Source organism: Staurois parvus, unplaced genomic scaffold (assembly GCF_062004578.1).
Source record: "Staurois parvus isolate SC_StPar_1 unplaced genomic scaffold, SC_StPar_1.0 ptg000176l, whole genome shotgun sequence".
In the NCBI taxonomy this organism is placed as follows: Eukaryota; Metazoa; Chordata; class Amphibia; order Anura; family Ranidae; genus Staurois; species Staurois parvus.
In genome coordinates this window covers 3,886,687-3,897,994 of record NW_028317972.1, presented here as the reverse complement: position 1 = coordinate 3,897,994, position 11,308 = coordinate 3,886,687, and the positions used below count along the sequence as shown (strand labels likewise).

General features: G+C 41.8%; 1 protein-coding gene across 1 annotated transcript; it reads right to left on the bottom strand.

Annotated features, from left to right (window-relative positions):
• Positions 1 to 448: 448 nt before the first annotated feature.
• LOC149462360 (glutamine synthetase) lies at positions 449 to 10,636 on the bottom strand. The gene is made up of 7 exons (XM_089677068.1): positions 10,499 to 10,636; positions 6,577 to 6,758; positions 5,225 to 5,386; positions 4,139 to 4,285; positions 3,052 to 3,179; positions 2,671 to 2,870; positions 449 to 1,529 (listed from the first exon to the last, which is right to left on the bottom strand). Exons 2-7 carry the CDS (start codon positions 6,740 to 6,742, stop codon positions 1,208 to 1,210), a joined length of 1,125 nt encoding a protein of 374 aa, XP_089533194.1. The 5' UTR covers positions 6,743 to 6,758; positions 10,499 to 10,636; the 3' UTR covers positions 449 to 1,207.
• Between the last annotated feature and the right edge of the window lie 672 nt (positions 10,637 to 11,308).

Sequence of the window (11,308 nt, the reverse complement as noted above, 5' to 3'; positions counted from 1 at the left end):
GCAAGACCCATCTGTCACCATGGCAGACAAACTTTTTGTTCTTCGTCAAAGATAAATGCAGTGATGACTGCACGCAGTCCATTGTAACACACACTTTTCAGCTTTGCATGGCCTTCAAGAGGACCAGTTCTAAATTCAGTAAGTCATTTACAACTTTCAGTCTAATGGTCCTACAATACTAGAGTATAAACAAGGTGTTACATTATATGTATTGCAAACTATGCAGCTACAAAGTCCTAGGTGGAGAGAAAAGTAATCAAAATGCAGCCATCACAGGTTGAAACAAGTTACAGAAATCAAAAAAATTAAGATAAGTGTGATCAATTACAGAACCTATCCACCAGCACTAGAAAATAATCACCAACATCCAGCAAAGAGTTGGCACATCTTCCAAGTTGCTGCTTAGATTAGATTTATGTCCACTCATTAATAAAACACAGGCAGTATATATTTTTTTTCCCCTGCTTTATTCAAGTCTTGAAAACCCAAGAACAGTCACATGTTGATACACAGTTCACAATAAAACCCTCTTCTGAGGAACTTTAGTTCAGACTCCAATATGACTTTACTGGAGCCTAAAAAAACATCCCACAAGCAGGATGAGGTATCATGGGATCTTCAAAAACAAAAAACACAACCCCCCACTGCCCAGCAGGTTGATGGTCCTTGTAGGTCACACATTAAAAACCGGATTTATATATATATTTTTTTTTATTTTAAAAAGGAGTGCAGTTATTTAGTCACTTCCCAAGTCATTAGAATTCTGCAAATAAGCCATCCCGCTGGCTTTCAGTCTATATAATCAATGCCCTCTACCTTCCAAGTTGGAAGAAACTGTACATAAAAGATCAGTAAAGAACAAATTAAAAGAATGACGCATGTTTTCCAGCCAGCCTCACTTTCACTCTCAGCTAACTTGTCTCTGGACACAGTTGCAGCCTTTCCTTCAGACTAAAAAAAAAAAAAAAAAAAAAAAAAAAAAAAGAAATTTAATCTGCTTTTTCTAATGAAGTTGGCCATGTCAGATAATTGTTTGGGAAAAACAACAAGAGTGGGCAGTACAGACACCCTGGAAACATAGAAGGAATCTTCTTTCTGCAAGAGACAACTTAGCTGTGAGCCTGCAGCTGAGCTGATCAACCCACTAAAGACTGAGATGGAAGATGCAAGATGGATGGAATCTACTGGGTGGGTCCAGCCCCCAATTTTAATTCTTCCAGTAGTCTTTAGTTTCACTGCCTGTTTCATTCAAAATGGTTGTCCTGGCCAAGGCTTCTGTAACAGCATAGGGGTCACAGTTGGCTGCTGGGCGGCGGTCTTCAAAGTAGCCAAAGCCTTCCTGTCCAACCTGGCGTGGGATACGAATACTGGCACCACGGTTTGCCACGCCAGCTGAGAATTCATGGATGCTGGAGGTTTCATGCTGCCCTGTCAAGCGCCGAGAGTTGTCCTTGCCACCTCGTGGGTCGTAGACACAGATGTGGTAGTTGTGACGCTTTCCTAGCTTCTCAATGGCCTCTTCAATGTGTCTGGTGGGACAATAAGAATATATTGAATCAAACTTGTGTGTAAAACAGGCCATTGTATAAGCTCAATTTCACACCATTACACAGATATAATTGGTCATTGACAACAAGGGCTTGTCATTTAGTTAAAAAAAACAAAACAAAAAAAAAAACACTTTGCACTGGATAAGGGTTTACTATAAAATTGTAACACAACCAGAAGCTAGTTTTGACATCTTGGCTCTATTGGTAAAAGGGCAAACTATATATAAAAATTTATTAGAATTCTTAAAGTAGTCGTAAAGGATCAAAGTTTTTTACCCTTCATGCATTCTATGCATGAGGGAGAAAAAAACAAAAAACAAAACACCCCAACACACAAACCACCTTGTGCAGTTTTCCCCCCAGCCCCACCTAAGCCCCCCCTCGATTCAGTGATGTGCACTGGAGTCTCAGCTAGCCCAGGACTCACTCTCCTCATTGGAGGAGACAGAAGCTGAAGCCATTGGCTCCCACTGTTATCACAGTCAGTGGGAAGAGGGGGCAGGGCCAAGTCACAGCTCTGGGTGTGAATGGACATGGAGCAGCAGGTGCCCCCATAGCCAGCTGCTTGCTGTTGCGGCACCTGACAGAAGGGAGGGGCCAGGAGAGCCTGTGGGTGACCCAAGAAGAGGGTCTGGGCTGCTCTGTGCAAAACCACTGCAGAGAGCAGGTAAGTAGAATTTTTATTACTTAATTTGAATATACAATTATAAATAAATAGGCCAAGGTCAATTTGAAGTATATAACAGGAATGTAACCTCTTGGCTGCCATTGCTGGCCTTCTCCTGAAAAGGCTAGTTCACTGGCTGTGAGAACTGACTAAAAGCAAGCTTGTAGCAAATAGAAACTGAATTATTTTCTACATACCACCTCAATGTAATGAAGCCAAAGTATCAGCATGAAAGTCAGAAAGCCAGCATTTCCAGAAACTAAAGCCCACAGGTTTACTGCATAAAATCCCCAATTATATTTTGGGATTATTCCTCCCCACCCCCAATTGTGGTGACCAAGCAGAGATAAAAGACAATAGTTAAACCATGTTTTTCCAGCAGCCAATATTTTACAGGTTTTTAGAAACACTGCTGGACACTTCCAGCCCCAAAAAGTTGCCTAGGAGACTCACTTCAGTCCTCCTTCTTTCCTCATGTCTTCCGTGCTGTAGTTTGTGTGACATCCAGCCCCGTTCCAGTTGCCAGTCATGGGTTTTGGGTCTAGAGTTGCCACGACACCAAAGTCCTCACATACTCTGTGTAGAATGAAGCGAGCCATCCAAAGGTGGTCACCCATATCAATCCCTTCACAGGGTCCAACTTGAAACTCCCACTACAGAAAAATATAGAAGACAACTATGAACAGTCTGCATATCACATGGAAACATAGTCCTATCCCTTTGTCTTGGGCAAAGCAGAGTTTAAAAATTGTATTGACATGCATGAAAGTTAGTGTAAATGGGCCCACACAGATTGTGGTAGGATTTTAGGTTGGCCCATTTATTGGTTCTTACCTGTGATGGCATAACTTCAGCATTTGTGCCACAGATTTTGATGCCAGCATACAAGCAGGCTTTGTAGTGGCTTTCCACAATGTCCCGCCCATAGACTTTGTCTGCACCAACTCCACAGTAATAGGGACCTGGAGGGACACCAAAGGCCATAGGTTATAAAACAAAATTAGGAGTTTGAATGCAATCTCCAAAAACACTAAGCTTTCTAATTTTGGGGATCAAAATAAGACCTTACACTGGATTAATCTCCCAATTAGACTTTGTAGGTGCATTAGAACAGAAGAGTTATAATCCTAGAGCAATTTAAAAGAACCTACCTATAGCGGACACCTAGGATTTATTTTAATTACTTGGGACACCTCAGTAGTCTACAATCCTTAACATCAGATTGTCACATGTACAATGTGGACTCCACAACATAAAATGACACCCCCAGCATTTACACAGCTAAGAGCCCCATCAGCTGCTAATGAGGACAGGAGGGTGATTAAACACCATGAATTAGTCACATAAGCTGCACAGGAGAGCCAGATGGCGCTTCTGTTAACACTCAACACTCCCAAGTCCTATGATCTCCCAGGATATTGGGTACCAAATATTCTTCCCCTCCTCATCTGGCTTTTCACAATATTGTTTCCTTTCTATCCAAACCTTGAACCTACACAAGAGAATGGCTGCTAGAACAATTGGGAGCAGCACCCTGTTATTTAGGAATTAGGGGGGACATCTGAGGGTAGAGGGCTGAGGAGCGGCACAATATTTCATGTTACACCCTAAATATTAGTGTAACATTAAACACTGTCAGAAATATAGAATTAGCCAAAAAAATAAACCACCCCAAGTTTTACACTACAATGCCACTGTAAAACCACACACTCAGACACCCCCTGCAGCAGAGGACTTTATGGCATTATGGGAAAGGAGGGATGCACTTGGATGCTGGAAGTAGACGAGGACCCTGGGGCATCTTAAAAGAAATTCTGGTACATGGAGACCTCTTGGTGCCTTGTTTAGAATCTAAAGAGGAGACTGAGTATTCTGGCATTTGTGGGTGGGGTTCTAATAAAACCAATGGTAAAAATCTTACCTTGTGGTCCTGGGAAGCCATTTTCAGGCCAGCCATATGGATGTCCATTAATACCAAGAAGCGTGTACTCTTGTTCCATTCCAAACCATGGGTAGTGATCAGTCACCTTCTCCATGATCCGCCGACATGTGTGACGCAGGTTGGTTTCTGGAAGGAGAAACAACTTAAAGTCAATAAAGTTCCATCAGCAGATCTGCCAAAGTAAACGTTGTGTACATGGAACAAGGGCGAGGTCTGAGACTGCATCTCTACAGCATACACACGATGTGGAAGGGCACACCTTTCCAACAAGCTGCACAGCAGAGTTTTTTTTCCTTTGATTCAAGACCAAATACAATACATGTATGCTGTCACTTTAGGATTCAGGAGCAATCTGCTGGAGGGTAAAAAAAAAAAAAAGAAGGGGAGGTTTGCTGTATGATGGAAGCTCCCTTTAAAACCTCTTCTAAAAGTCAAGATCTACCCCAGTTAGCACTTTACAGAAAAGTATCTCGTTAGCCCCTCACACCAAAACTCCAGTATAGCAAGACCTTAAAAGCAGAACTATAAGCAAACATTTAACACTGACAGGTGTTCTAATCCATCACCTTCCAAAACAAAAAGGTTTTCCCTTGTGTATACTTGTTGCTAAACCTATAAAAATCTTTAATACTGGTCAATGATGAGTGACCATTTATAAACGTCATGTAATCATGTTGTGAGAATTACTGGAGAATGTCAAGTTGGACACCTCAAAGCCAGCTCAGTTTTAGAAGGTGCTTTTGCTGTGTGTGGAGCCTACCAAACACCTGGCCAAAACAAAAGTTTTTTTGGTAGATGGCATTCAATAATTCACCATTTCCACTACTTAGCCTATAAAACACAATTGCTCAACAATGTTCTAGTGAGTGGATCTCTTGCAGAGAAACGTTAAGAAAAGCAAACACTTCTCTGCTGAGTGCCCCCTGACTACAAATGCTTGTTATCACCACATAGGAATGCAGAAACTGCCATCTAAGCAATACTTCCAATTACAGAGCCACCAGTGGTCAGTTTAAAATGTCCCATGTTCACAGATTCAATAATTCTGCTATGCCAGTACTGTACCTGCTGGTTTTCGGTTGTATTTTAGGACCTCACACATGACCAGCTTGTTGGGATCCAGGCAGAAGGGGTCTCTGAACATCTGAACAGGGACGAGGTACATGTCGCTGTTGGAGCCCTCGGCTTGGTAAGTGCTTGAGCCATCAAAGTTCCATTCTGGGACCTCTAATGGGAGAACAGAAGAAAGGAGTTAGGAGGGATAAAGGTTATCACATGACGGAGGACAATATTAAAATTTACCACTGATAACCTTTGAGGCACATTAATAAGTTTTCCTGGGTAGTCACACTCCCTCTTGCTACACAATCTGTTATTTCAAAGGGCTGAACAAGATATTAAATGGACCTATTCAAGAATGCCAATAATTTTCTGCAAAGAGTCAACCTGTGTAAAGTGGAGGTTTCCATGGATGCAAACTATACAGTTTCTTGAAATATCTGGAAGAGATACATTTCTGGCTTTGCATACTCATACTCTACTTTAGAGACTTCATCCTCCAGCTGCAGAGTAATTCTAGAACACTTTTTGCATTTTTTTTTTGTGAACTGGACTATTGGAGTCCAACAAAGAAGCCTATAGGCTACCAGTCACCAATTACCTGAAATATATTTGGGTGGACTATCTACATGCTATACTTAGAAAAAGGAACAGGTTTTCCCTTGACAGTCTAGTTTGGGTTCTCAGCTCATATGGAGTACCCCAACACACCCCCAAATGAACCATCATGAGGCATCTGCAACACAGCAGCTCCTCTTCTCACCAAGGACCACATACTATTTCAGGTGGAATAGATGGCAATAGTCATGAAACACCCACAGCAATACAATGAGCAACATACATTAAAACAGCATAGGAATGAATATCTCCCAACTGTGCTGGACGTATGACTTACAAGCTGCATCCTAGCTCAATGTGGGCAGCAATGATAGTGTGCCCGCAGGATCAGCTCTGCCATCCAGAGTTATTTATGGCATGTCAGCACAGAGCAGATGCTGTACTAAATCATAGCATGCCTGGGGTCTCAGGTCACATTGTACAATTTCTTGGAAATTTAGCACCACCTTTTAAAATCCTAGCAGGAGAAATCAAACTGAATAAGTCACTCTGAACTGAATTAATAACGGATATGATTTTGCCTTTGTCCACTCAGCTAAAATATGCCATACAGCTAGATATTGCAGTGTGTTAAAAGTAAAAAAGTGTTCTAAGTAATCTCAGCATGCAATGGAATGCACAAATGTGCCAACACTCCTTTGGAATTTCACCTTCAGAATGCATCCAGATGTCCAGCTACAAGTGGGAAGACAAAGCACACCAGCAGGCTGTAACAGTTGGGGGAAGGGCTGCCATCTTACCTTCAACAGACTTGGGTTCATGGTCCAGGGTCTTTGTCTTGCAGCGGACCCCTTCTCCAGTGCCATCAATCCATACGTAGGTCACCTGGACCATGCCCCCTTGGGGCAGCTTCATATACTGATCCCTCACCCCCTTGTTGAGCCTGGAACTGTGTGAAACAGACATGGTGGTGAATGCTGATCTAGAAGAAACAGAAGGAAAAAAAAGGTTAGTGGAGGAAACAGAAGTTTCCTGACAATCTTAGAAAACTGCAAGCCAGCAACAGTCTACTTGTGTTGTTAGTCCAGCAGTACCACAATATGCTGCCAACTACTAACCTGGATGACAACAATCCAACATTTTCAAGTCATAGCTACTCACTAAAAATGCATGTGCTACAGCATTTCTAAGTGCATCTGTACTTAACAGTTTTCTTAGTCTCCCCACAAATATCTGTTGATCCTGCCAATGAATCCCACTTAAAATCAACTTCCTTTGATGGGGTGACAACAATGCTGCACTGCTCCTAAATTAAGAACAGAGTTACCACTCTTGTAGGCTGTTCCTGCATGGTCAATGACAAGATAGAGGCTTGTGAATCAACAAGCCACAATTCGTCTTTCCCACCACTTTCTGAATTGGCAGCGCCATCTCTGCAAAGGAAACCCTCCCACTGATCTGCAGGGTCTGGGAGGGGCAGCATGTGAAACACAAATGGTGGCAGATCTGGCTCAGTAGGGAAGTTAAAAAGGAAAGTTGTTTACTCAGAGACTTGTAGGCTAGTAATTATATTTGGAAATTCAACTCAGGACTTGTTGCACTTGTATTAACATGTTAGGATTGTGGAAAAGCCTAAGAAAAGTGACAAGTATGTGGCTGTAAAAGCTTTTTAAGGTTGTGCATGGTGTTCATTGAAGAGATTCTCCCATTTTCCTCAAATAGGATAATAGGGTAGAAGCAATTCTCACCTCTAAGGATCTACGGAAGTCATAAAAAGCATTCCACAACTTAACAGATCCCCTGACCAGCACAACCACGGCACCACCTGCCTGGAGTTTGCATGTTCCCCCTGTGCCTGCGTGGGTTTCTTCCAAGTACTCCAGTTTCCTCCCACTCTCCAAAAGACATGCTGCGAGGTTAATTGGATCCTGTCTAAATTGGCCCTAGTATGTGTATGTATGAATGTGAGTTAGGGACCTTAGATTGTACACCCCTTGAGGGTTAGGGACTGATGTGAATGTACAATATATATGTAAAGTGCTGTGTAAATTGATAGCGCTATACAAGTACCTGAAATAAATAAAATATTTGAATATTCAAAAAGGCAAACTTGACTGTATGGGTGAAAAAAAAAAAAAAAACACACTTTTTTCAGGCAGGTAACTTAACAGGTTAAAGTACGCCTTATTGACTTCTATGTATCTTCCTGGGTCTTGACAAACAGAGCTTAGTACATAGACTCCTGTTACAGTTAATCCTGTAACAACCCACATACACAACATGAGCCTTCAGACTTCCTACTAAAAATGTTCAGACCTGCAGATTATGGAGCTTCTAAGAAAAACAAACATTTGCCAACCCAATACCTATTTAACTAAAGCCTAGGTAGGGAATTTCCAGTTTTTTTTCCAGCAGTTATTGTACAGCAGATCTCCAACATCGTGGAAATTCCAGCCTCGGAAGAGATGAACGACTTCAGCTCAGGGAGCCACAAACATGCAGACCACATTGGTGCCAGCAGGAGCACAGATTGGCACATGTGCAGTTAAAGGATCTTTCCTTTCCCTGAGGAAATCTCACATTCAATTTATTGGCATTTTTAAGCTGCATTGTACAGGTTAAATCTATACATACTGAATCCTATACTGTGAAGTAAAACCTGAGGCACTTGGTTTGCCAGCATGCCAGAAATGTCTCAGGCAATGGTCTGCTGAAGAACAGTCATATCGTCGCCAAAAATGTTACAGGGTGGTGAATACTGGGCCTCCTTGATAAACCTCAATGCCCAATGCAGAGGAACACGCTTCAGAACTGGTAGAAGTCACTGTAGTCTATCAACTATCTCATGTCTAGGACTAGTCTGCTCCTAAAACTTCTTGAACCAACTGCAGAAGGATTCCTGAACTGTATTAGAAAGAAAGAAAGGGAAGGAGGAGGACTTGTAACAAATAATATCAAGCAATGCCATGATTGGCAAACATTGAACCATACATGGATCAAAATTCAGCCGGGTCAGCATGGACTAACTGAATTTTAATCCATGTATGGGAAGGCTGATTGTACACAAGTCAGCCTATGGACTGTGTGCAGATAGGTGAAAAAAAGAAAAAGTGTATTTTTTCTTTTGTTCAACCAGCAGGATGGATGAAAGAAGACTAAAATGACTTGTGTATGGCCTTACTATTAAAATCTAACCAATCCTTGATATAATCTGCAATGGGTTAAACAATCCTAGTAGAATAAAAAGTTCTTGCAGAAGAAGTAAAGTAAGACAAAGTTCAGACTGTCCCAGGGGATGAAGCAACGCTACAGAATGTGCCAAATAGCTTCCAGATAATGGGACAAACTCGATATAACCAATTATCTTCTACAGAGACCACAAAATCTAAAGAGACCACAAAATCAGCAGACTGCCTATCACAAGTCTTTGCAGAGCTAATCTCCTGGAGAAGAATCAGACTTTCCACCCTGGGTAGAACAGCAGAAACTGGAACCAACTGGTTATTCACGTTTACTGCTGGACAGAGCCATAAGCAGTCCCCTACTGATACATACATGGGGGGGGGGGGGGGGGGGTGATGGAGGAGGGGAAGTTAACCACTTGCAGCCCAGACGGATCCAACTAACTGGACTTGATAAACACCATTGTGTTTAGCCTTCACCAAGAAGCCCAACTACATAGAATGCTAGCTCTGCGGTACAAACCCTTCATCAGATAAAAGGTGTATATATCGTCACCAATTCAGATCCTCATGTAACTCCATGTCTCAGTTACATAAATATATAAAAAAAATAAAATGAGATAAATGTCCCACCAGATCAGAAAACACACACACACACACACACACACACACACACACTTTAAAGTTAAAACGGCCAAAAAATAAAATAAATCCACACAGCATACTAACTGAACAGTTGTTATACGGTTTCTGGTTGGTGTTTTGAGAAACTATTTGTCTATGCAGGTCTGTTTCTTGGAAACAAATTAGACAATATTTTGATGTATAATGTATGGCCTTCTGAAGAAAAAAAAATGTTTTGCACAGTAACATATCAATTTTTTTTTTACATGAAAAACGAAACAAAAAAAAAAAAAAAAAAAAAAAAAAAAAAAAAAAAAAGGGGTAAACTACAAAATCTAGACTACTGCCTAAAGTTATATAAAAGCCCCAATTTAACAACTGCACATTAGAGGGAATGTTGTACATGGAGACAAAAGGGCTCTACCAAACACAGAAATCAGACTTTCATGGAGATCCACCCTCAGTAATCCACCAAGGATCTTAGATCAGGCTTTGTATTGCCGGACAAGTCTTCAAAATTCAGAGACAAAGATCACAACACAGGACAAAGAAAAGTGCAAATGTAAATCGTCTGGCTTTAAATCAATCAATGGATAGAATTTTTTTTTTTCTTTTTAAATTATTTTTTGTGTGTGCCCAGCAGATCCCTCCACACAATGCACCATGGAGGAGGGGAGCTCCTGGCTGGGGATCTCAGAGCAGTTTTGCTGAGTCCATACAAATCCCAATCAATGATCCCTGAAGCTCCATCCCTCTCTTTCTCTCCCTGGCACATGGTCAGCACTCAGGCAGAGGAAGGGTTAATGAAAGGAAGAATTCAGCAGCCTTGTATACAGGATATGGATGGGACAGATGCCAGCGTGGCACAGCACCCCCGCCCCCCATCACACAGAGAGGCGCTGAGCCCCAACATTACCGTAGTATCAGGGATGCAGCACCGACCCCGGGTCCCCTGAGAATCAGATGTCACGGACTCACTGATGATTCCCCGACCGATCTGCGGAGCCTTATAGTAGCTGACAACTACACGACACGCCCACTCCGCCATGTAAATGGAGGATAATAGCAGAAGGGCGTGCCCAGCCAAGTCACTGACCCGCCCACTCCCCCATACAGCAACATCCCCATTCCATCTCCACACCGTGATTTCCTGTTTGTTGAAGATTTCCTCCAAATATTGTCTTTGTCAGGGCTGGTCTCTGTATTATTGATGTTAGTCAGATATTATTACTCACTGACCCTCCAGGTCCATTCTGACATTTCTCTCATACATGAAAAATTCTGCATTGTTTTCTTGCTAGAAAGTTATTCTGAACCGCCAAACAGTATATATTGTTTAAACAGAGGCCATGGAGAATAAAATGGTTGCTGTTGCAATGTTTCATGTTGCACAATATATGCGCAGTGGCATATCAAATGCAAATTTTCAGGAAAAAATACAATTGAATGCGTTTTAGTACACACAAACATACCCAAAAAGAGGGTGTTACACCGAGTAACTAGATACCTAACATGTCATGCTTAAAACTGCATGGGGCTGAAGAGCAGCTTTAAGGCCCCCTCAACTGCAAGTCTAAGGCTAGGTTCACACCTATACAAGTTGCGTTTGAGCCGTTTCTGCATTGCGTTTTTGCCCCTGCGTTTTTGATATGTTTCACGCTTTATTTTTTATTTTTCTTGTTGCTAGGCAGATTTAAAAGGCATCAAAAATGCAGCAAAAACGCAG